The sequence below is a fragment of the Gracilinanus agilis genome, chromosome 4 (genome assembly GCF_016433145.1).
Source record: "Gracilinanus agilis isolate LMUSP501 chromosome 4, AgileGrace, whole genome shotgun sequence".
Lineage (NCBI taxonomy): Eukaryota > Metazoa > Chordata > Mammalia > Didelphimorphia > Didelphidae > Gracilinanus > Gracilinanus agilis.
The window spans coordinates 119185183-119212009 of record NC_058133.1 but is presented as its reverse complement, the minus strand read 5'-3'; the positions used below and the strand labels follow the sequence as shown (position 1 = coordinate 119212009).

The window sequence follows — 26827 nt, the reverse complement described above, 5'->3', positions numbered from 1 at the left end:
AAGCAAAGAAGGAGTCCTACCAAATTCCTTTTATGACACAAATATGGTACTGATTCCAAAGCCAGGGAGATCAAAAACAGAGAAAGAAAACTACAGACCAATCTCCCTAATGAACATAGATGCAAAAATCTTAAATAGAATACTAGCAAAGAGACTCCAGCAAGTAATTAAGAAGATCATCCACCATGATCAGGTGGGATTTATACCAGGAATGCAAGGATGGTTCAACATTAGGAAAACCATCCACATAATTGACCATATCAACAGTCTAACAAACAAAAATCACATGATCATCTCAATAGATGCTGAAAAAGCCTTTGACAAAATACAGCATCCATTCCTATTGAAAACACTGAAAAGTATAGGAATAGAAGGACCTTTCCTAAAAATAATAAACAGTATATACCTAAAACCATCAACAAACATCATATGCAATGGGGATAAATTAGAAGCCTTCCCAATAAGATCAGGAGTGAAACAAGGATGCCCATTATCACCTCTATTATTCAACATAGTACTAGAAACACTAGCAGTTGCAATTAGAGAAGAAAAAGAAATTGAAGGTATCAAAATAGGCAAGGAGGAGACTAAGTTATCACTCTTTGCAGATGATATGATGGTCTACTTAAAAAATCCTAGAGAATCAACTAAGAAGCTTGTAGAAATAATCAACAACTTTAGCAAAGTTGCAGGATACAAAATAAATGCACATAAATCATCAGCATTTCTATACATTTCCAACGCACTAGAGCAGCAAGAAGTAGAAAGAGAAACACCATTTAAAATCACCCTAGACAATATAAAATACTTAGGAATCTATCTACCAAAACAAACACAGCAATTATATGAAAATAACTACAAAACACTTTCCAAACAAATAAAACTGGATCTAAACAATTGGAAAGCCATTAATTGCTCATGGGTAGGTCGAGCCAACATAATAAAAATGACCATTCTACCCAAATTAATTTACCTATTTAGTGCCATACCTATCAAGCTACCAAAAAACTTCTTTACTGAATTAGAAAAAACTATAACAAATTTCATTTGGAATAACAAAAGATCAAGAATATCAAGGGAAATAATGAAAAAAAATGTGAAGGAAGGGGGCCTAGCAGTACCAGATATTAAACTATACTATAAAGCAGCAGTCATCAAAACAATATGGTACTGGCTAAGAGACAGAGAGGAGGATCAGTGGAATAGACTTGGGGTTAATGACATCAGCAAGACAGTGTATGATAAACCCAAAGAGCCCAACTTTTGGGACATGAATCCACTATTTGACAAAAACTGCTGGGAAATTTGGAAAACAATATGGGAGAGATTAGGTCTAGATCAACATCTCACACCCTACACCAAGATAAATTCAGAATGGGTGAATGACTTGAATATAAAGAGGGAAACTATAAATAAGTTAAGTGAACACAGAATAGTATACTTGTCAGATCTCTGGGAAAGGAAAGACTTTAAAACCAAGCAAGAGTTAGAGAAAATTACAAAATGTAAATTAAATGGTTTTGATTATATTAAACTAAAAAGCTTTTGTACAAACAAAAACAATGTAGTCAAAATCAGGAGGGAAACAACAAATTGGGAAAAAATCTTTATAACGAAAAACTCCGACAGGGGTCTAATCACTCAAATATACAAGGAGTTAAAGCAATTGTATAAAAAATCAAGCCATTCCCCAATTGATAAATGGGCAAGAGACATGAATAGGCAATTTTCAGGTAAAGAAATCAAAAGTATCAATAAGCACATGAGAAAGTGTTCCAAATCTCTAATAATTAGAGAAATGCAAATCAAAACAACTCTGAGGTATCACCTCACACCTAGCAGATTGGCTAAAATGAAAGAAGGGGAGAGTAATGAATGTTGGAGGGGATGTGGCAAAATTGGGACATTAATGCATTGCTGGTGGAGTTGTGAACTGATCCAGCCATTCTGGCTGGCAATTTGGAATCATGCTCAAAGGGCTATAAAAGAATGCCTGCCCTTTGAACCAGCCATACCATTGTTGGGTTTGTATCCCAAAGAGATCATAGATAGACATGTACAAAAATATTTATAGCTGCGCTTTTTGTGGTGGCAAAAAACTGGAAAAGGAGGGTATGTCCTTCAATTGGGGAATGACTGAACAAACTGTGGTATATGCGGGTGATGGAATACTATTGTGCTAAAAGGAATAATAAACTGGAGGAGTTCCAGGCGAACTGGAGAGACCTCCGGGATCTGATGCAGAGCGAAAGGAGCAGAGCCAAAAGAACATTGTACACAGAGACTGATATACTGTGGTAAAATTAAATGTAATGGGCTTCTGTACCAGCAGCAATGCAATGACCCAGGACAATTCTGAGGGATTTATGGTAAAGAATGCTACCCACATTCAGAGGAAGGACTGCAGGAGAGGAAACATATAAGAAAAGCAACTGCTTGAACGCATGGGTCGGGGCGGACATGATTGAGGGTGTGGACTCGAAACTACCACACCAATGCAACCACCAACAATTGGGAAATTGGTCTTGATCAAGGACACATGACAAAACCAGTGGAAAAGTGCGTCGGCCATGGGTGGGGGGAGTGCGGGGGGTGAAGGGGAAAATAGGAGCATGAAACATGTAATCATGTTAAAAATGATTATTAATAAATATTAAAAAAAAAGTCTTCCTGAGCTAGAAAAAATAATAATAAAATTCGTTTGGAAGAAAAAAAAAAAAAAACTCGAAATGGGGTCACGAAGAGTCAAACAGATCTGAAAGGCCTGGTTTCATCCAGAGCCAGTCATATCAGACTAAACTGTTTTCCTGTTTCTGAGAGGATTATTAACCTGGTAAATGAATGGAATTCTATGGACGTAATTTACCTAGATTAAACATGAGGCAGCTGGGGACAGACTGAGTGCTGGAGCTGGAGTTAGAATGGCCTAAGTTCAAATCCAGCCCCAAACACATGACCCATGGCAAGCCATTAACCTCTGTGTACCTCAAGTTTTCTCATTTGTAAAATGGGGGGGTCATAATAGCACCCACTTCCCAGGGTTGTTATGAGGATAAAATTTTTGAAAAGTGTTTTGCAAATCTTAAAGTGTTATATGAACAGTAACTAAATGATCATTGCAAAGCTTTTGAGAATGATTCCATATGACTTTAGGTTAGACAATAATACATTGCCGTGGGACGGCGGAGCTCAGAGAATAGCAGTTGATGGTTTGACGTTGAGGTGACGTCGAGGATCCAATGAAGGATGCTAGGGAGCTGTGCTCAGCCCCTGGTGGTTCAATATTTTTCTCAATGACTGGGATAAAGCTTCGGTGGTGTGGGACCAAACTGGCAATGAAAACAAAGCTAGGGATAGCGAACACGTTGTGTGACAGAACCCCAAAGGACCTTGCCAGGTGAGAGCAATGAGCTGAACCCAGGAAGGTGAGATTCCGTGTGAGGCAGGAGGTCATAGTGCAGACGTGTCAAATACATGGCTCATAGGGCCCGAGCCGTGTTAAAACGTAACTGGGAAATATTTAACAAAGGAAAAATACAGAAAAATGGAGATATTAAATTTCAAAATGAAATCAATATTAGCCTGCAGGGATCCTTATGTACAGCTTAGTGAGCCCCATTTCTACTTCAGTTTGGCACCACTGAAGTAGTAGACAGAGAGCTGGCCTCAGGTTGTCCCTCTTTCTACAAATTTGAATGGGAATGGAAGCCAAAGAAGCAAGCACACCCTTTCCTCTTACATTTCAGAGCCTATTCAATTCTCCCTTTATACTTTAACACTCCCCCCAATCCCCGATAACCTAGCACAGAAAGTGGCAAGTAACAAGTCATGGCTTGTTCGTTCATTTATTTTTTAATAAATTCATTTGAATTTAGAAATACTGGAGGACAAACAGTCTTCAGATTCAGACAAACAAGGGAACATGAAAAACATCAGTGATATTTCACATTTCAGGATAAGCCAGAGCAAAGAGCATTCTTTCTGCATTCTGAGGTTAAACAAATATAACTTACATGAGACTTCAATAAACTGAAGAAAAGACAATGATCTTTGCGACATTTAGAAAGGCATCTTTATGGAAGTTGGCAACGTGCTCTCATAGTGCATGCAGCAGGGCAAGAGACATCATTTTGCCCTGGGTAGGCAGAACCAAGCTTAGCACTGGCACCCCCTCTGAGGAAGCATGGTAGAAGAGGACCAAATGAGTATGCCAGGAGGTCAGGGGAGAAGGCAGCATAGTTTCTACAATGGCATAAAGGATTATTCTTGTTGGTACACAATCCAATGACCTGTTTCAAACAAAAGCAAATCCCAAAAGCAGTGATGAATGAATCAAGCTTGAGAGAATCAATTTTGGTATTTGGTGGAACTCTCATCATTTAAAAAAAACAATGTATCCAAATGAAACGGAATGTTTATGGGGAAAATGCATTACTGAAATAATTTAATGAAAATTTTTCCAGACTGATGACAATATAAGCCAAGTTACAAGAGATAATATCACAACAGAAGAGCCCTTCTCCACTTAAGTTTTCAAACCATAGTTTTAGTTCACATATAGGATGCTCCCAGATTTTTTTTTTGGTCAACCCAGGTATATAACAACTGGTCAAACACATGTAACACATACATAATTTTCAAAAAGACAATAGTTCCAATTTTAATTGCAATTTGTATAAAACCTCAGGGACCTTAAAAGCAAAGGCCAATTAGAAAACTTTTATGAGTCTGAAAAATAGAACCCTTTTAATAATTGTATTAACATTTCTTTAAATATATTCCTAGTAATGCATATTATGCTCCAAATATCAAATGAAGTCTTAATGAGGATTTTATAACTGAGCTATCACCATCTAAACAGGCCATTACGAAGGACACAAGGATCATTTGTATTCCTGATATAAATGAATCCCACTCTTACCCAACTGCACAGGTTGAGGTATACATTAAGGTACCAATGATCTGGTTTCACCCACCTCAACCTGGGGTAAAGTACTTAGCATAATAAAATATTTTAGAAATGGAAAGGACCTTACAGATAGATCATTGAGTCAAATTCTGTTTTAACAGATGAAGGAGATCTAGTGAGGTTAAATGACATGTTATGAGTCTGGTAAATCTAGGAGGAGAACCCAGATCTACTGGTTTTTAATCTAGACTCATTCCATTGTCAAGCTACTTCCTATATTTGATACCATGTATTATGACCTGGCCATATAGAATTGGTTATACTTTAAATATAAACTTTTCATGGGTTTTCATGTTTAGGTTAATGTATGTGTGAATATGATGCAAATAATGCAGTTATGCAAGACTCTAAATCCCATTGTGACCGTTCCTTAAAAGATTTCATGTAGAATGCAAAACTTGAAAGAATTTTAGGACTTATAGCCTATTAGTACAGCTGTACTGTGTTCAGTTAGGAATGTTTACACGTCCAGGCCGCCATCCAGAATAAGCACTACAGCAGGCACTGTGGAAAAACCCTTGGCTTATTTTTTCATTGTACACATCAAACTGTCATAAGAACACATCAGATGACTGTGTTTGCCTCTTGGTGGGGGAAAGAGAAGAAAAGCACTCTTCTCTGACATACTTGATCAGTACTCTTTAGCATAAGTGCTCTACCCTGTGCTACCTGAGAACATAATCTCTAAGAGGTATCTGGTGAATGGTGAAGAAAATGGAGTCCAAAGAGATGCAACTGTAGAGCTGTGACAGTTGTGTCAAGAAGTAGTTATACTTAAAGGAAGCTTCACTGAGAAAATCCAATTGTATAAAGTAAGTGTGGATTTCCCATCTTAGCACCCTTTAAGGCAAAAGCACAAGGTGATCGTACCACAACCAGATAAAAGTGATTCAGTGCTATCCTTTTCCTCCCATAATAAAACATGGGATGGAATTTTAACAGAATTTCCTTTACACTAAATGTGAAATGTAGGACTTCTACTGGGTACTAAAGAACTCAAAACATATACCCTTGATGAGGTCAGTAGTTTCACTTTTGTATACCATAAGTATACATTAAAGAATGACAGATAAAATGAATAAGCAAGTAAGAAAGCAGGCCTTCAGTTTGTGGATTTCTGGGATCTGGCATGTTTATTTTGGGAAGGTGGGGCTCAGATCTGTGATTTCATTCATACAGAGGACTTCTGGTGAGGAAACTCCCTTTACCAATTCATATTAGCAATTGTTTTGCAACTTATAGTCTTAAAGAGTTGACCGAGACCCTGAGGAATTATGTGACTTGCCCAGGACCCCAGGGTCTGGATATGTCAGAAGCAGTTCGGCCTAGGTCTTCCTGAATCTACAGTTAATTCCTTAATTCACTAACACCAGGTTGCCAGATTTCCATTTATGCACATAAAAATACTAAGAGCATTTTCCCCCTTTACTAAAAGAGAATTTAATACTGTTATTCTATTGATGTCTTAGAAAACACATTGCATGGGGATCTTAAATACATTAAAGGAGAATAGACTCTATGTCCCCACTCTCAGTCTAAAAAAATAGAAAATTATTCTGTTTCCAAAAAGCAAATATAGAAATGCCCTTATTTTCAGAGATGTGCTATTATAAAAAATGTAAAGCTGTCTTGATAAATAACAAATAGTGTTAAAATGTAACATCTTTTAGGCAAAAGTAATTGTGCAATTAGAATTCACAAAATTCTCCCATAAACTGTAGCTCAATTCTGACTGTTCATACGCAAATCTCATTATTACAGTTCATCCTGCTTAATATTATGTGAAATTAGTATATTATTTTCTACTGAACTTTTCTATCCACCTCAAAGTTTTGATTCTGATTGTTTGGTCAACAATATATTTCTTGATTTTGGTTCTTCTGATCTGTTGACAGGCGCCTGTATAAAGAATCAGAAAATAAAATATTAGTTAGCATAATACCAACCATGGGAAAATATTCCTGATTTCTAACAGGCTGAAATCATCAAATTAGAAAGAATGATTTGTAGCTAATGTATACTTTCTTAGTATTAGATAAAATAATGAAAATATCACCTACAGCTTTAATATCCATGTTACTAGCTCCTATATTTACATTGTGTCTTCTCAGATCAGACTTGATTAAAGCTGAAATGAAAAAAAATACATTACTTTAATATTTTGTGAATTAATAATCATATGAAGTATAGCTTTCTCTAATCAGCTGAAAATACTTTAGTCATTATCAGAAAGCAGTGTCTCCTTATTACTCCATTACTAATGCTGTTTCTGTAAACCAGATAATTAGAATAGGTAATTGAATGCATACAAATGTATCTTAAATGTAATTTTAAAATCACCGAAAGTTGTAAATTTAAGGTAACCTTTAATGATAATATTTTCCAAATCGTTTTAAGTATAATAGTATTTTAAAAAATTCAGATGAAGACTCCATTGTTTACTTTCAGGTTTTTAATTTCTCTTGTGTTTATTCCCTTTTTAAAAAAAATCAACATTAGCACATGTTTTATATTCTATAAAAGACATTTTAAAAGTTGATAGTCTAGAAAAATTCCATAGACTCTTCAGAAAGCTAGAGTATAGCAATCTTCTTCTAGAAGACCAAATAATAGGCTGATATTCCCAAATAGTTAATGTACATCTAAGGTTCCACATTTTAAACTGATACAATCATCGACATTTTTACATTATGATTTTTTTAAAGAATAAAAAAAGCTTGACGTTCGACAAACACATCATTAATGCATTCAATTCTGACTCATGCCCTCTTGTACAGAAAAAAGAACTCCTCCCTTCTTTATCTCAGATTCTGTCTGAATAAGCTTTATACTAAGAGCAAGAAAATATTTGCACTTTGGAGCCAGTGACCGCTATACCTGTCAATAATATAAGATCCTTCTGTGGTTTGAAGAGAAGTAGGAAGATGACAAAGTGGGATCAAACAAAAGTCAAAATATGACACGTTACTACTATCCATACACCAGGGCCAAACATGAGCATCTGCTTCATTCATGCCCCCCTATAGAAAGGGGGCATAATTCTATTTCCTGGCTATTCCATAAAAACTATATCCAAAAAAGAGGGTGAATTTGTCGAAATTTGATAAATTTTGTTATTATAGCTTATTATATTCTTATTTTTACATAAACATTTCAAATTAGAGGTTGCACAGTGAAAAATGCATTTATCTCTTTTAAAGGATTCATATCTCTAATTCCTTTTTTTCTACTCAAAAAACTCACTTGAGAAGTACTATAGGTTATGTAAGTCAATATTAGGAAGATAAATGATAAATATAGATCTGGAAGCTGACAGTCAGCCTGGCTAAGGTTAGTAACCAGGTGGCTGAAATCACCAGGTGATTATTTTATTTCATTTTTGGCCACAGAAACTCCCAAATACCAATAATAAAATGTAGACAGGCTGAGATATGTCAGTGGAAAGAATACTCACACCAACAAAATCATAGGTCTTTTGAAGCAAAACAGGTTTTTGTGTGCTAAATCTCCCTTTCTTCCAACAACTTGGAGCAAGAGGGAGCATATGCTGATTGGAGGAGGGTGAATGCTGGAAAAAAGGGGAGCAAGAAAAACCAAGAGAGAGAAAAGCGATCTCCATTTTCCTAGTTGTGTCACTCCCTTGAGAGTGAAGAAGCCTCAGTAAGATAGGATCACAGAGTTTCAGAATCATAGGCTGCAAGAGCCACAACAGTAATGCTAGTCAGAAGCCAAGGGAGACAGCAAGTAAGCTACTGGCAAAGGAGGCTGATAGCGATGCAGAACTAAAACCTGCCCTGGGGATCAGTGTGCCAAGTGCACTTACACTCTTGGGATATCTTTTTTAATACTGTTTGTTCCTTCTTATAAGACTTAGCTTGGAGTTCCATTTATGTTTTCTATCTTGTAATAAATATGCTTTGTGAGCAATGTACTTATAGATTCCCTGCAAGTGAATTGATTCTAATCCCTAAATTTAGACCTTACAAAGTGTGAGAGAGCAAGAGACAGACAGACAGGCACTCTTTAAGTGAGGAGGACAAGAGTGTACCATATGACACTATATCCTTAAGAATTCTCCTATACCAAACCTGGTCTGTCTGTCAAGAGTAAAGCCCTTGACACTTAGGTTACATGAAAAATTAAATATCAGTACTTTAGCGGAATAAATATCCTTAACTCACCTGTTAAAATGATGCCTACAAACATCCAAGAGCAAAGAAAAAGATTTCCAGCAAGACAGCCATAGTATGAAATAAGTTTTCCTTGGGCCAATGTAAAAAGAATTCCAAATATCTGAAATAAGACAGGATAAATAATTTTTATGGGAATGCAAAGGAATGTAAATTCTTAGAGGGCAGCAACTATATTACTTTTGCATTTGTATCTCAAGAATCTAGCATACTGTAACTAAAGACAAATGATAAATGCTTGATGATCAAGTGGACTAAACCTGAAGGAATTTTTTTTAAGTTGAGTCCTTTTCCTAACAATTTTTATTTTTCTAATTTTGGGTTCTGGAAATCTACTATTATAAGGGACAATTCTGGATGTAAGCACTGCGTATCGGGGGAAAATGTTAGTAGATGTCCCTATTATACATATTCTTATATTTCTAGCAAAGATTTCTGGCCAGAATATGCTTAAATTCAAGAATAACCAGAAACTTACCTGGGCAGAAGCATTCAGAAGACCTGATGAAGTGCCTTCGGATTCAGGGTATGTGATTTCAACAGCAAATTCAAAACCCAAAGGGAGATAACCAGTCATGAAAAAGCTAGAAAAACACATGCATAATTTTGTAAACATCACCAGGATTATATCATATACTGGTTTAGTTGTTCTGCTTCATCTAGACACATTTTTTCCTATACTAATATGCAAGATACAAAGCTGACCAAGCTAAAGGATCCTGCGCTACATTCTTCTGATTATAGTAAAACCCTTTTTTGTATAATTTCATTTATGTTCTGGTTATTCTAAACACAGAGCCACTTTCCCTAATCTGGCTCATCATTCTCCCTACTACAGAAGGTCACTGGCTTGATTATCTTATTTCTACACAAATAAACTACTTGGGGAAAACTAAACACTCCATAAGATTTGCATATATCTTTCCTACAAGTAAAGGAATTGTAGCTTGTATGATATAAATTTAATTTCCCTCCTTATACTGGCAGAAACATCTTTCGAGAATGTGATATTTTCCATATAGTAAGGTATATAATTTGTAAAAACGGTGGAGAGCAACAGTTTAAAATGCCTAATCTGCTATTGTATGGGTGCTAAATAAATTTGTCAGGTATCAGCTAATCTTGAATTCCTTTAAGCTTGGTCAAGTTTTTTCCTACATTACAAATTATTGGTCCCATTATAAATACAGAAACTTTGAGACTGATTAATTAACCCAAGGTTAATTTTGTTCAAAATGTTTTACATTTAATTTCTAAGGTCACATTGCCTTTAATCAAAATTTTCTTTACCATTTAACTAAAATTGAATTTACTAAGTAATTGTCTTTTCTATTCTGTACCTATGTAATGTGTGCACAGACAAAAAAAATGAACTTTCCCTTTTTCAGTTTTAACTGTAATACCTATAGATTTTGCAAAGTTTAGAGCACCATTTTATGAAATGACAAAGTGTTCCCTTAAGTTATTATAACAGATTCCTCAATACTGTAGAAGTATTTTACCTTTATCCTTTTATTTTCTAATTCTCAAAGTCTATGACTCTAAGCATACTTGATTCTTACCCAAGAACTCCTCCAGTAATAAACACAATGATAATGTGTTGAAGGTCCAAGGTGAAAGTAAATAGAACCATTCCAATAAAAGACAATATGTAAACTATTAGAGTAGTCTGTCTAAAAAAAATAACAAAACAACAATTATTATTATTATTATTGTTACTAAAGCCTGAATAGCGTGACTACAAAAAAAAACAACTATGGATGGATATTGCTAAATCCATGCAGTAACAATACTTTCTAATGGTCAAGATTCGAAACTATTATATTGTCAACAAGAAAGTAGTAGACAGTAGGTTTTTGTCCCTCAGAAAATCAGAATTCATGTTTGTATAGGACAGGGATATTTGGAATGGATGAATAAAAGCATAGCTATTTGTACTTTTGAATAAGACATCCTTCAAGGTGTGGCTCAAATCCTATATTTTCTTCAAAACTTTCTCTGACTGACTATTTTTGTCCAGAATGCTTTCCCCCTCTCCTGAATTCCCATAATGCTTATTCTTGGTGCCAATGACACTTTAACACTGCTTGTTTTATGTTAACTTTTCAACCAAGTTTACCTTCTCTCTCACATTAGATTGTAAGGTACATATTATATTTGTATTATCTTCATCTAAAATGGTCCTCTGCATGTACTAGGTATTCAAAAAATGTTTATGAAATGAATGTGCATGAGTGATGACAAAGAATTCATTCTTATTACCATCAACTTTATAAGATCCTTAGGAGGAGTTCACAGAATCTTAGAATTGAAAGAGCCATTAGAAGCCAACAAGTCCAATTATCCAGAAGGTTTTTGCCATATATATGAATATACATTTTAGAAATTTACTTTTAAACCTTAAGAAAAAATTTCTTTGATATTCAAAAGTTATCAAATTTTCTCTTCTTTGCTCTTTGAGAGATTAGGATTATCATATTGCAATAATAGAAGATAAAATTTGAAACTCATATCTATTTCATCATTTTAAGCTTACCTCTTCTCCCTCCCACCAATAAAATTCTTTGTTTTTTGTCTAGTTAAATTCTGGTGGGGACAATGTACATTGAGAATAACGACAATAAAGAGATTCAGAATTAGAGGGGGAAAACTTTCAAAGAAAAAAAAACCAACATATACCCACTGTTCATGGATCTTCAACTGATCTCATTAAAGCTCTCTTCTGAATGGGTATTTGTAGTCAGAATTCAAATTTAATAAATATTTATTGATCCCCTTTACTAAGTCTAGTACTGAGGTCAAATTTATCACTTTCTGAATGGAGGGGGAAAGGGGACTAAAAACTACTGGAAGGCTTCAAAGTCAAAGAAAAGGAAGAAGGGAAAAATCTATTTGGATATAGGAATCAACTGCCACTCTGATCAAAAATATCAGTTGTAAAAGGTCAAAAAATGGTCAAAAGTAAGAGTTCAAAAAGGTCAAAAGTAAAACAGGGAGTCAGTAGACACTGCTTCTATGAGGCTACCACAATACAATTCATAGCTAGGGAAACAGGCAGGTTTTGAGGGGTACGTACTTCTACTGTGAAATGATATCTCTTACATGAGAAAATGAGTTTAAAAAGCAACATACTTAAATAATGGATTGGAGCACTTAGTAGATATGGAACCAGGGAGCTCTCATTACTATGATAAAAAAAATCCATATTTAGAAGCCTACAACTTTCATTTAACTTAACCCAAGAGGAAAAAAATCTCATAGATCCTATTTCCCATTTCTTCTAAGAGCAAAACTCCCTTTCTATTAAATTCACTCTGATTAGAACATAGGTTACAATACATTTATTACTTTCACTTACTTGTATGTTTTGGTGTAGTCCAGCCACAAGCCACAAAGAATGGAGCCCACCATTCCTGCTACAACTAGAGTAAGCCCAATTCTTCCAGCGTTGACTTCTTCTCCCTTACAACAGTTTTCATATAGCATTAATTAAATATTCCCTTCAACTCTAACTGGTTCCTTATATTCCTGGACTTTCTTAAGGAATTTTAAGTAATCAAACAAAACATGCAAAATAAGAAGGTTTAGTCTCAGTAACAGTTTTGCATCTAGGTAGAGTGAAGGAAATAAGAGAACTCTATTCAACAAAAATACCCTTTTGACCTATGAAAGTAATCTAAAAAGATGCAAAGAAAAAGTTTAATCTATCTACATAGATAGACATAAATGCAGTGATTTTAAGGAATTTAACAACCATCTCAAAATAATTTTCTTCCCCTGGGGGCAAAGATATGTTGGCCCAAAGTTAGAGATATGTGCTTATTTGATTGTTTTTCTTCCTAATATTCTAACGTGTCTTCTTTTTCTCTATCTCCACCATTACTCATCAAAATCTGGTTAAATATTAGTTGATTAAATTCTTTCAGTGCCAACTGTTAAGAAATACTTCCTATGTTTAAATCTTTACAGATTAGTCACAATCTAAGTCTTTTGATGTAAATGAAGAAAAAATGAAATGATGCAAAAATTAATGAATTAAGGATACTTAATTCTAAGATATTCCTTACACAGGGGGCTAACTATACTGCTAAGTAAAAATTCTAGGCAAAATCTTACCTTATAATATGTCAAGATCATTTGGTTTAATAGTGTTGAGACTGAATAAAATGCCCCAGTCATAATACCTATAACAATAGAAACATTAAATACACTAGGTCCATAAAATATGGTAGTAACAAAAATTTTAAAGATGTAAACCCCAAATTCATTTTTAGAGGGCTAGCAAAGGAAAGAACTATTCTCAACTCCTTTATGATGCATCTAAGCTAATAAAATCTACTCACCTTAATTTAGTAAATATAACTAAAGAGAATTCTGTCACAACATAAATCAGTGATTCCCAAAGTGGGCGCTACCTCCCCGTAGTGGGTGCTGCAGTGATCTAGGGGGGCAGTGATGGTCACAGGTGCATTTATCTTTCCTATTAATTGCTATTAAAATTAAAAAAAATTAATTTCCAGGGAGCTAAGTAATATTTTTTCTGGAAAGGGGGAAGTAGGCCAAAAAAGCTTGGGAACCACTGACAAAGATCATTATTATTCCAGTTCAATATGTCAAATTTAAATAGATCAACTGAAACATAATAAACCACATCTCTCTCAAACAAAAATCCAACTACTAACTGAGTATTTACCATATAGCTCCAACAATAAGAGCAATATAAAAGAAGCCTGAGATGATTCTTGTTTTCAAGGACCTTATGAGGTTATTGTTGGTGAGACAAGAATAACGCACATGAAACAATTACCATAAAATTCTGTATATAATTGCATGCTGAGTGATGAATGATGCTCAAGGAAACAGAATAGGTGGTTAGTTTGTCAACAAGAAAAAATCACTGGAAGACAATGAATAAAAAATCATGTTCTGAGGGGTAGAAATGCAGGAGATATAGGAAACTAGGTGAACAGGAACGAGGACAAAAGGAATGGTTAAAAAAAATGGCAAGAAAAAAAGTTCCTTGTCCTAAAGAAATGAATAGATTCAAAATGATGAGACTTGAGGAAAGTATGTTAATTATGATTGGCTTTAGTCGTGTAATCAAAATCAAAATCAGACTGCATTGGGTCAAAAGAAGCTGATTATAAAGAATGGAAGAAGTGTGGCCTTTGTGCTCAATTACTTCTGTAGTAAAAAATGAAGTCTAGGTAGCAGCTTCATTATAGGAAAGCCCACAAAAGGAGAGGTGGTTCTCTGCTGAAGGCCTACTTGCATTTATCAAACTATAATGAGGCACTTTCTTACATTTATGCATAGAAGCTCAGAAACCTCATAATGGGATTAATAAACTTTCATTAATTACAGTTTGATCCAACCAAATATAAATAACTCATAGTGTCACATACCCTATAAATGTATTACTTCAAAGAAAATAAAATACTTTACTTACCATAAGTAATTAGCAGAAGCAAAAAGGGAATATTTTTAAATAAATTAATTATTGATTGTTTATAGGAATAATTTTCTGGAGGACTGTCTTGGAGAACTGCTTGGGCTTCACTGGGTGGATATCGGGGCTTTTCTTTGAATGCTAGCAAAAAAAAAAAGTCAACAGTTATTATAGGTCTCTGATTCATTTCTGACTTAAAGATCTAAAGAAAACTTTTAGTAAAGCTCCTCATTTTTATCTAGTAATTTATGAGCTAGAATAATTTTAACTCATTTGTCTGAACTTATGCATATTCATTTCTTCAAGGATAAAAGAATTGGCCATAAGTGGGTTGAGAAAAAAACCAGTCATGCCATGGTTCTGTTGAATAGCTATGTTAATCAGTACATACTAGATGAAGAACACTTTTTAAGAAATTCTAATTCTAGACTCAGTTTTATTTTGTTAGAGACAAACTTATTAAACAAGCTTATACACCCATACTTTTGTTAAATATCTTGAGCTAGAAAATGTATAAAAAAACTTGGAAGTTCAATTTCATCGTCTGATATAATTCTACCCCAGCAACTCAAAAGTTTTGTTCTAAGTCATGCATAGGAAAAGTGCTAGATCTTGCCAACCTACTCTTTTATATAAAGAAAAGTCAGAGACTGGTTGGAAGGTATTAAAAAATATGATATGTCTGGTACCAGGTACTCACAATGCTAGCTAGCCTAGACCATCAATACTAATGTCTTCTCAATCTATACTTGAGATTATCTTCTACCGCCCCAACTCCCATATGGTCAAGGAAAGGTATGAACATTAGACTTTTAATTCAGCTTTCTGGAAAAGATGGTTGGGTAAGTTTTCTTGAAAGAGAATATTTTAGGAGACAAGATGGGCAAGTAAAATTCAATACTGACAGAATAAAAATAAATTAATAAATATGAAAAAGGAAAACAATTATCACTAGATGAGGGAATTGTTAAGAAATAATAATTCTCTTTACAGAATTGTTTATGTACACAACTGCTTTTAAGAGGCAAGAAGATGGATTGGTGACATTTCAAAAATTTTTTCTAACCTTAGAAGTCTTCAAAATTCATGTTTGAAAATAATCTTAAATATTAAGGTTCTTTGTTGTTCAAAAGATTGATTCTCTGGAACCAAAGTTATTAAATTAACCTAGCTGTCTATTCCTTATGGATCTTAGACATAATTATATAGTAAACAGCTTAAAGACATTTAATCTTTGTTGTCCCTTTAGTCAGAGAAAATAAAATGTTTAAACTGTTGAGGTTCTTTTTCCTTTCACACTATCTAGTTCTTTCAGTGATAAAGAAGTCATCATTCTTAGCAAGTCCTTTTGTATTCTAGTTGGGTGGAAAATGACTCATTTTATTGTCACTGGTAATATAATTCATAACTATAAACTAGGCTTTTAGAATGAGAGAATTATACACTTAGGAAGCAATAATGAAAACTCTAATATTAAGGTTTTTTAGTTATTTATAGCAAAATGAAGGTCGGGGTGGCCTTCTTCCAAGAAGTGTGAGAGAACCTTTTACTCCAAATGTTTATCTCACTGGATTTATTGAATAGAGTACAATGTGTATGTATAACCATGGGTAGCTGACTACCCGGATGGCTAAAGAGAGGAACTAACTTTCCTAGTTGATACTGTCCATATTCTTAACTCTACCTAAGTATAAATCCTGAGAGAGAGAAGAGAAACCCCACAAAATGGCATCAACTTATCCTCTAACTCTATTACTAGTGGGAAAGGAAAACATAGCTTTGTATTGTGTTGTATTGTATTGTATTGTATTGTATTGTATTGTATTGTATTGTATTGTATTGTAAATAGGACAGTTTTACTACTGACTCCAAATCCCTCCTTTTCTTTTCCTCCCTCAGTCAACACCAGCTCCCGCCAAGGTGTGTTACTTGTGACTGGGGCATAAAGGACTACAATTCTCCCACCTTTTGCATCAGAAAACCAAAAGCTCTTAATGCACTGCCAGCCCCTCTCCTCCCACGCTGAAGAGAGACTCAAGTTCTGCCTCTATGTAACAGCTTCCCTGGGCAAGTTAAGATTAAAACATGTTATTGTTTCATTTAGTTATTTGCCCATGTGTGATTAAAACAAATGTTAAACTAAATAACTTATTCCTTCGTGTTTATGAAATTTATCTATCTACTTGATAGATAGATACCTTATCTTGAATACCTGGACTATCTTTGGACTCAAAATATTAGAGTTATTATTAAAGCTTATCATATTGTATGTATACCTTAACACGGCTTAAAGGGGGAAAATATATATTGCTTTATGAACAGGGCAAGTCTTCAAGGACAGGAATGGTCTTGCTCTGTTGTCTGTCAGTATGTTACAATAAGAAAAGCACTTGAGCCTCGAACTTTGGTTCACATATTCTGTTTGTGTTGTTTATTACAAAGGTGATTTTGGGCAAATAATTTCATTTCTCTGGGTCTCAGTTTCTTCATTTGAAAAATCAAGAGAGTTGGACTAGATAGTCTGAGCTTCTTTTCAGCTCTAAATCTATGACCCTTGGTAGCTACAGTACAAAAGACAGTGCCTGAAACATAGCAGGCACTTAATAGAAGTTTGTGGGTTCATCATTCAGTGCATTATTGTATAACTGCTTATATCTTTCCAAGACTTAAGAGATCTGTACACTATAGACTTGCAACTGCCATTACAAAGTTTGACAGCTTACTATTTACTGTGCAGAAATAGCCCCAAGTGCAAGCATCATCACTTATAAAACATCTTATCATACAGACTTTAAATTATAAGAAGAAATAGGTATAACTGAATTGAAAATATGCACGTCACAAAACCACTACCAGTTTTAGAGTGGAATGTGCTCAAACAACTGCTTTAAGTTCCTCAAGATCTAGCCATGAAACATTCCTTCTTTTCTTCTCTCTTCTAGCCCACAAGCTCTATGACGGTAAGGACCATGTGCTACTTATCTGCCTCTTTGCCTGGCATTGTGCTCTGAACATTGCCAATGCACTAAAAAACTTCTGTTAAATTTTTTTAATCGTCAAAGGTGGATTGGCCCTGGATCTTACCTATAGGAATTTATTGCTGGAAATACCAAATATATCTTAACACAATATTATTTCACTTAGTTAAACAGAAACAGGGGCCATTAAAACAAATCGAAGGATCCCTAGTGGTGGCATATTGACCTAGAAAACTATATTTTAATATTACTTATGTTTTATTGTATTTTTATTGTATTTTGTTAAATTTTACCAATTGCATTTTAATCTGAATCAGATTGTACTCAGGAGCACTGTTTGATACCTCTGCTCTAAACTATCAAGACAACTGCAAATAGATTTGATTTTGCTTCTTCTCTGCCTGTTTACTACTCCTTCAGTTTCTTATTTTCTTATTGCATGACTAGCATTTCTAGAACTATATCAAATAACAATGGTGACAATGGAGATCCTTTCTTTACTCCCAATCTTACTGGAAAAGTTTCTAGTGCTCTTCCATTATAATGATGATAGCTCTTACTATCTACTGTTTTTCAAAGATTTTTATTCTTGAAATTTCCTGCTTTTTTAAAGGATGACCTATTATTATATTTTAAAGTATTTTTTGTATTTATGCAACTTGATTTTTATTGTTTTATTATTAATATTTTCCTCTTATGTTTATATAGCTTTCCTAATGATGAGTCATCCCAGCATTCCTAGTACATATGCTGTACACTACTTGGCCATAGTAAATACTTTCTTGAATATATTGTTGTAGTTTTCTTTTTCTTCCCTCTTCATCTCATCCCCCATGTAGAGATCAGGACCATATCTGTCTCATTGATGGAATGTATTAAGGGACCTTCTCTCTTTTAGCAAATAACTTATGTAGTATAGGAGTTAATCAGCAGTTGAATATTTGAAAGGATCAATTTGTAAATCCGTCTAGGCAGATGGATTTTTTTCCCCTTCCAGGACATCTATCCAACTCTTTCATTGTATCTCTCAATGTCTTACATGCAATAAGAAGCCTGTTTTTTGACAGTGTCCAATGGAGTACACAAGCCCATGTGGGTAGCAAGTATTTCTATGATTACAGTGTTCTCTTTTTTTCACTCCTACTGCAAAAATAAATCTTATGCCTATAACAAACTGTTATAAACATATTAACATTAAGAATACAAAGCATGTAAACACATATGCTTTTACTTTCTCATATCAACCACAGAAGACAAGCATTTGGAAATAAAAAAGGTGAAAAACAAGAGTTTACATTTTAACAAAAAAGGAAAATTACCCCAAAAAGGCTATTTTTAAAGGCAGAAAAATATCCCAATTTGATTGGAAGACTACATAAAGTAAGCAAATTTTAAAATGGCTACCACAAAAGTAGATTTTTGAATTAAATCTTTTCCAAATAGAAATGCAACTTTCTAAGGCAGCAAAAATAAGTCATAGAAAAGTATATATTCTATTTCATTCCTTTATAATACTCACATGCTAGAAAGTTGCCAATCCCAAAATGATCTAATAAGGATTCAGAATATCAAGTCATGGGAAACCCAAGGCAAATTGATGATTCTGCAAACTTAACATACTGGCCATCACTATCTGCAGTTTTTAATATCTTATGGGAAATTAAGGATTTGGACTATACCTCCCGAACCTTCAATTTTAATTTATAGAGTCAGTTTATAATGAGACGTTCTGTAGAGTCTTTAGCCAAATATGTTTGTAAGAGACTTTTCTATAAAAGTAATCTTTCATTAGTGTTATACTCACAGGAAAAAAATTAGAATATGGACAGATACATAAATAACGTTCATATTAAAATGATAGGCCTTTTACAATATGGAACCATTTTTATCTATCCTTTTTTCTTCAATTCAGTTCCTCAGAATAGTATAATAGAAAAAATGTTGGATTTAGTGAAAAGATGAGGGTTCATATTCTAGCCCTGTCACTTACTACCTGTGTGACCCTGAGAAAGTCACTTAACTTTCCTAGGACTCAGTTTTCTTATCAGTAAAATGAAGAGACTAGATTAGCACTATGACGCTTCTGAGTTACGATAGGCCCAGGACTATGATTTTCCCTTTTGAATCTCATTGCTAGAATTAAATATTAATTTAATGAGTTTCATCAACTTCCCCCGTCACAAAACTGTTTCCCCTTAAAAAACAAACAAACAAATTTTAAAAGCCGACCTTCCCAGAGCTTCTTCCCAACTGTCGGTGGCAGTTTGCAGCTGATTTTGACTGACTGCTTCAGTGCAGGACCAGACGAGATCGAGAACCCTCAGTGATGACTGTCTGCAGCAGCCCGAGTGGCCTAACAAGCAGATATTTGCCACAGTTGGAAACTCTGACCAACAGCCTGCTGCTGCCCAAGATTTGTCCAACATTTTCGGACTCAGGTAAGGGTGGGGTGGGGAGAAGGGATTCCTTGGAAAGGATTTATCATTAAAGGAAGGGAGGGGTCCAAATACAACACTTCAAAAAAAGCATTATAAGTCTGGCCCTGAGCAGGTTAGCATAAGATGAAAATATTAGAGGAAAGAAGAAATGGGAAATAGGAAATAATCTTTAAAACCAGTAGGTTAGCAAGATAAACTGAAAAATTAGTAACAAGATACAAAATTATTTAGACTTACAATTCAGTGCTTTATTAAAAAGATTAAGCTGAGTAAAAGATAGTCCTGTTCACAGCATTCCAAAAAAAAAATATATATATATATATGTATGTATGGTATGAACGGAGAGCAAGCAAATGCCATCTGAGATATTACAAATAAGAAACTGTGATAAAGATGATTATTTTTTACATCCCTCTACTGCATTCGTTCTACTTGAATTTTAAGAAAAACAGGTTTGCTTACCAATTCCTACCAGTATGAATAAAAATGTGGAGACTGATGCTGTTCCATAGAACATCGTATTGATATTGTGTGCCAAGAGATCAGTGTCATTCTTTGTGTTGGGCACCAAAACTGGTGGTAACAAAAAGCCAACTGCAACACCAAGCTATAAAATAAATAACAAAATAAATTATTATAAAAGTAAATTATAAACAAATTAAAGTAAAAACTATTCATCTCACTCTTTCCCAATCCCCCAAAGGTTATGCATTTTCACAGAATATCAATGTTAAGAGGAGTTGCTGACAACTCGCATCTGCTTTCTTTCTATCTTTTCCTTAAAAAAAATTATCCTAGAACCAACTTAAAACAAGAAAAGATTTTTTTAATGGTCAATCCCTTAGGGCAAATTGAACAACTTTTACTTCAGTTACTTGATTTTAGACACCCAAAAGTCAGTTATCTCTTCTATTTGAGAGTGCTGTCAGTTTGAATCTTCAGTTTTTCACAGAATCTTAGAATTTTAGAGTTGAAAAGGACCTTGAAAGCCAACAAGTCCAATTTATACATGAAAAATAATTCCCTCTAGAACACAATACATTAAAAAAGCACTTGTCCATACTTTGCTTGGAGACCTCCAAGGAAGAGGAACCCATGACTTCCTGGAGGCAGCCTGTTCCTTTTTTTTTTTTTTTTTAAGATAGCTCTGTTAAGAAGTTTTTCCTTGTACAGAGCCAAAATTTGCTCCCTTCCCACCCCCAGTTTCTATCCTTTGCTTTAAGTTCATTCTTCTGGAACTAAACAAAATAAACATAATGCCTCTTCTGCATGATGGCCCTGCAAATATTTGAAAACCATTATTTTTTTCTCCCCTTCTCTCAAAATATTCTTTTCTCTAGGCTAAGTAGCCTCAGTTCCTTCAAATAATCCTCTTGTGGAATAAACTTAAGGTCTTTCAGTATCCTAGATGTCCTTCTCCAAACACTCTCCAGGTTATCTGTGTTCTTCCTGAATTATGGAGGTCAGAACTGAATGCGATATTAGGGATATGGTCTCACCAGGACAGAGTCACATGAGGATGATTACATTCACATTCCTGGTTGTCTGTCAGTCTTTATTTTTCTTAACCTTTACCTTCTGTCTTTGATTTGATACTGGGTATCAATTCCCAGGCAGAAAAGTTGTAAGTGCTAGGCAATTGGGATTAAGTTACTTGCCCAGGGATACACAACTAGGAAGCATCTGAGGCCATATTTGAAGGACAGGAACTTTTTAATGGATAACAAGAGGAACCAAGGCTACTGGAGTATGTGAAAGTTGAGGCAAAGGCATGGGCAGGAAGGAAAGTCAGATTTCTGGTACAATCACCATGGGAGAAGGGATGGTGCAACCCTCACCCCAAACAGTCTTGGAAAAGAAAAATCACTGGAACCTAGAGGAAGACAGATGGTCTTGGTTGAAGGTCAGTGGAGAGAACAAGCAGATCTAGAAAGAAAGCATAACTCCTCTTCCCATGTCAAAAGAACAAAAGCACTCTAACTTCAGGCTAATTAGGGCTCTGACTGACTGACTCTTATTTTCTGTCAGATGAGATCACTGAAAAAAAAAAGATTAGTGAAATAATATTTTATTTTAGCTTATTTTAAAAAGACATTTATCTCAAGCTTTCTGCTCATAGTTAGATTGGTAGGATAAGGATTTACTTAATATTATACATGTACATGCATCTAAGATCTGAATGCATATTCATAAAAAACACATCTTATTTTTTACAAAGGTCCTTTGTCTTCCTAATAATGACAACATGTATGACCAAATCTATTTTATAAAATTATTTTGGAGTCTATTAACTATATAAAAAATATTCCAATGGCTAAATGTGCTAACATTACATCTTAATGAACTCTACCATAAACTTCTTTCTTTTGTTTAAAATTAATAGCACTACAGACTAGTTTGGTCAAGAATATTGATAATTTCAATAAAAATTAGTTATAGAATACAATTTTTATAGTAAAAGAAGATTCTTCTAGAAGTATCTACTTGTTTTTATCTTATAATAGTTTTAAAAGTCTAAAAAAACTTTCTTAACAAAACATTTGCCTGTGCCTGACTTATAGTTAACTCTTGGTTAACTGTACTTATAAAGAAAAAGCAAGATAAGGATATGAATATTACTTGGATCCAAATCTTTTCTCTGACATTTATATTAAATGTGACCTAAGATTAATGATTTCCTTTCTCAGAGCTATTATTTCTTTCCCTAAGGAAGATAACACACACACTACTTACTTTACAGAGTTTTAGAGAAAACGCTTTGTAAACTTTAAAGTGCTGTAGAAATTGGAACTGTCCATGAATAAATAAGTCTCTATCTTTTTTTGGTTTGTGGATCACTTCATTGAGGCAAAAGACTCTTTATCATCGCCTGCTTCTGTTTAGGCCCTAAAAATTCTCCAGAGCAAATTGGAAGGATAGAATCACTTCTTATAGGAAATCAATGAGATGATATATTTTTTTTATCAGAAAAACATGAGTTTTTAAAAAAGTATAGATATTATCACTATTAAAATATACTAGCCCATATTACACCTAAAGGTCCATCACAATCCACTTGTGAATAATTATATTTCTGGACATTTTCATTTAAGAATATGTTTTCCTTAAACAAATATTAGAATAAGTTTGCATTTTACAGCAAAATGATAATGCTGGAGGAAGATGGCCCAAAAGCATGCTGGATTTTCTGGAAGCAAATTGTCAGTGTCATGCACATAGTAAATACTTAATAGACATTTGTTAAATTGAATTTTTTAAACACCACGAACAATCCATAAAGCATAATAAAGAATATATTTTGATCAAACCTCAGGAGATGGCAGCCATAATCATATACTTAAAATAGATGTATGAAAAGAGGGTAGTTTCCATCCAAATATGAAGAATCCAGTAACTATAACAATATCCTTGAATGATCCATTAAATAGATACTTTTGAATATGCCTACAAAGTTGAAAGTGATGCTTATACTCTTTTTTAGTAATAGTGTACTACTTACTAGTATACTATTACCATTACTTTAAGAAGCATAAATATATAATGTTTAAAATACTCATACTGGATTTCCAAGCTGGAAGAAATCTTAGAAATCATTCAGTTTATCCTCAGACTCCATTCTGTAGATGAAGAACTTGATAAGGTTTAAAAAAAAGCCGGTATTAAAGTTGAGACTAGAACCTGGGCCTCCTGCCTCCTACTCTAGTATTCTTTCTACTATACTAGGTTGCCTTCTCTGATGCTATTTAAATAAATCTGAATATATCCAAAGTTAGAGAATAGAAGAAAGGAAGAATCAAGCCACATTTCATCTGTGTAAAACGGATTCCTTTAGTAATAATTTACATACTATGTAATGTTTTCCAGTAGGTCTAGGGAAAGCTAGAAGAGTATTCAAGCACACACCACTGACATCCTTTACCTTTCAGAGGAATATTTTTTAAAATCATAATTTAAAAACCATTAAAAACTCACTCCAGAAAAATCTGTAATCTACCAATCAAGAAAATGGTAATGTTCCTGAAACTCAATCTTTGTGGAGCTTGGGAATTTCCATATTGAAATGAGTTACTAAACAAATGGATCACAGAAAATGTAATTTCTTTTGATTTTCTTCCAGGTACAAAACTAGAATTTGAATTATAGTAATGAAGTGGATATCCTTTCTATCTGTAATCCAAGAGTGCTAAAATGAGAACAATTTTCATCTACAGGATAACACCTTAATTTTAGGAAATCTCACTTCCTCCCAATAGTGAAGACAAGCACCAATCACACAACATAGACCTTTAAACTTTCATTTTACTGGTTGCTGTGGAAAGGTCGTCCTTGGACAGCTAAATAAATAGATAAAATCAGATACAATGGCACAGTTTATAAGGTAAATCAATTCCTAGTGTAAGATTAAGAGGTATTTTTTAAATAGTTTTGAAATTTAGAGCTGGAAGAAATTTCATCTATCATTTTAAAGGATAAGTCTGGTGTAGTCGAAAAAATACTGGTATTGGAATCAAGAAAGACCTACCCTTTATTAGTTGTACTACCATGGGTAAAGAATCTGTATGCTTCTCAGTTTGGTCATGTGTAAAATAGGGATAAAACTGTAATAATACATCCTCTCATTGGATTGTCATATAAGGTAATGTTAATTAATCAAAAAATATTTACTAAGTACTTACTATGTGCTAGGCATTGTGGTAAGACCAAAAAAAAAAAAAAAAAAAGCAAAAGACAATCTGTGCCCTTAAGGAGTTTACAGTCTACAGTCTAATAAAGGAGACAACATTCAAACAAAGCAATAGCATGAGTAGAAAATAATTATCAGAAGGAAGGCCCTAGAATTAAGATGGATTGGGGAAGACTTCATAAGGAGGAACATTAGTTGGGAAATCTATGTAAGTGCTTTTCAATCTCATAAATATCAGCTCCTCTTATTTTATAGATGGGAAAATTTCAGTTCAAAAAGTTAGTGGCATACCCAAAAGTCACCTAAGGAGTTTGAGAGCTCCCTTCCAGTTGATGGATGAGAAAATTGAGGTTCAAAAAGGTTAAGTGGAAATCCCAAAGATCGCAAAGGGAGTTTAAGCTGGCCCTCTTATTTTATGGATGAGAGGATTGTGGCTCAAAAAGGTTAGTGGCATGTCCACCGTTCACTCTGGGCATTTGGTGGCAGAGCTCTCTCCAGAACTAAGGATGCTTTTTCCATTGAATCTGAACCTGCATCCTAGGGCTTTTAATCTTCATTCTTTCATTCATTCCTCTCTCCTCCAAGCAGACACTCCATGACCTACCCCTCCCTTCTGGTCTCATCCGGCCCATATTACACCTTCCTTACCTGGTTCCCCAGCACGGCCGTGGCACAGGCGGTAGACACTTCCTTGGGCCCAAACCACACGGAGGCCAACCGGGAAGGCAAGCCCAGAACGAACACCTGCGCTACGGAGCACACGCATTGACCCAGCATGGTGACCCAGAAGAGGTCCTGGGCCACACTGCCGCACTTGATCCAGGCACCCAGGGCGTTGAGGCCGGAGCCCAGCAGAGCTGAGAGGCGCAGGCCGCGCCAGTCCAGCAGCCAGGTGGCAGGGAAGATGAGCGGCACGTAGACCAGCATGTAGACCATAGAGAGGCAGTCGATGTGCAGCGAGGACACCCTGTAGAAGTCCTGGAAGACGTTGCTGATGATGCCGTACTGGATCCACTGGAACGCGTTGACCAGCGAGTACAGGCTGAAGATTAGCAGCACTACGAAGCGCCGCGGGGTCAGCGCGGTCCGGACGCGGAGGCCCCCCTCCCCCGCCTCGGCCGCGGCCTCGCCGCCGTCGCCGCCCCTGGGGCGCAGGGGCAGCAGCCTGGCCTGGGACTCCTCCTCCTCTTCTCCCAGCTGAGGTTTGCCATCGCTGGCCTCGTGGGGTAGCGGTTCCCCGATGACCGAGGGTAGGCAGATCCCATTTGCCCGTTTGTCCTCCAGCTGCCCCCCCACTGTTAGGTAGCCGTTCGAGATAGGAGTCTCAACCCCAACTGGGCTCCTCTTCTCCGGCTCCGCCTCCGCCTCTTTGGTCATGTCCCCCCCGGGTGCTCACACTCGATCAGGCACCATGCGGCCGGGGCTGCCTCAGCTCCCTCCCCCTCCCCGGGAGCCCCGGCCCAGTGCTCAAGCCTCAACGCCGGCTCCAAACCTTACCCGAAGGTCGGCCAACCAACACTACTGCGGCCTCCTCCACCCCGGCGGGAGATGGCCTCTACTCTTTGAAAGCTGGGGGAGGGTGGAAAACCCGGCCGAAGGTGGGGCCGACCGATCCTCTGCTACAACCAATCAGCGTGCGTCTCGTCTTCTCGCCCGGCCAATCCGAGCCGCTGAAGGAGGACAGGAGAAAAGTGGGCTGAAAAAAAGATTCGGGGTTCGAAAAGAGGGAATCTTAGTTTGTGGCTTGCAGTTCTGGAAAGGTTAAGGCGAATCAATAATCAAGGGAAGAGGAAGACTGAGAATGAGGTGTGTTGGTCTCTAGAGAAGGGAGGTGGAGGAGGCGAGGTGGGAAGAGAAAAAGCCAACATGGAACAGAGAGGGAGAGAACAGGTACACACAGAGACAGAAGGATGAAAAAGAGAGAGAAGAGAAAAGACGCAATTATTATTCTGGCCACCAGACTATATTTATTTAGGATGCAGAGATGGACACCGAGTGAGGCATAGTCTAGCCCTTTAGGCCCGAAGTTGCAGTTTCCTTCCTTCCTCCCTCCATCCCTCCGTCCCTCCCTCCATCCCTCCGTCCCTCCCTCTTTTCCTTCCTTCCTTCCTTCCTTCCT

General features: G+C 35.7%; 1 protein-coding gene across 1 annotated transcript; it reads right to left on the bottom strand.

The window, feature by feature from the left end:
• Nucleotides 1–3826: 3826 nt before the first annotated feature.
• On the bottom strand, nucleotides 3827–26341 carry FLVCR1 (FLVCR heme transporter 1). Its single transcript, XM_044671628.1, is given in 11 exon segments — nucleotides 3827–4178; nucleotides 4181–4289; nucleotides 7030–7097; nucleotides 9151–9262; nucleotides 9638–9743; nucleotides 10722–10832; nucleotides 12518–12621; nucleotides 13276–13343; nucleotides 14609–14749; nucleotides 20487–20631; nucleotides 25357–26341. Coding segments are annotated over 11 exon segments (1716 nt in total). The 5' UTR covers nucleotides 26086–26341; the 3' UTR covers nucleotides 3827–4155.
• Nucleotides 26342–26827: the final 486 nt, after the last annotated feature.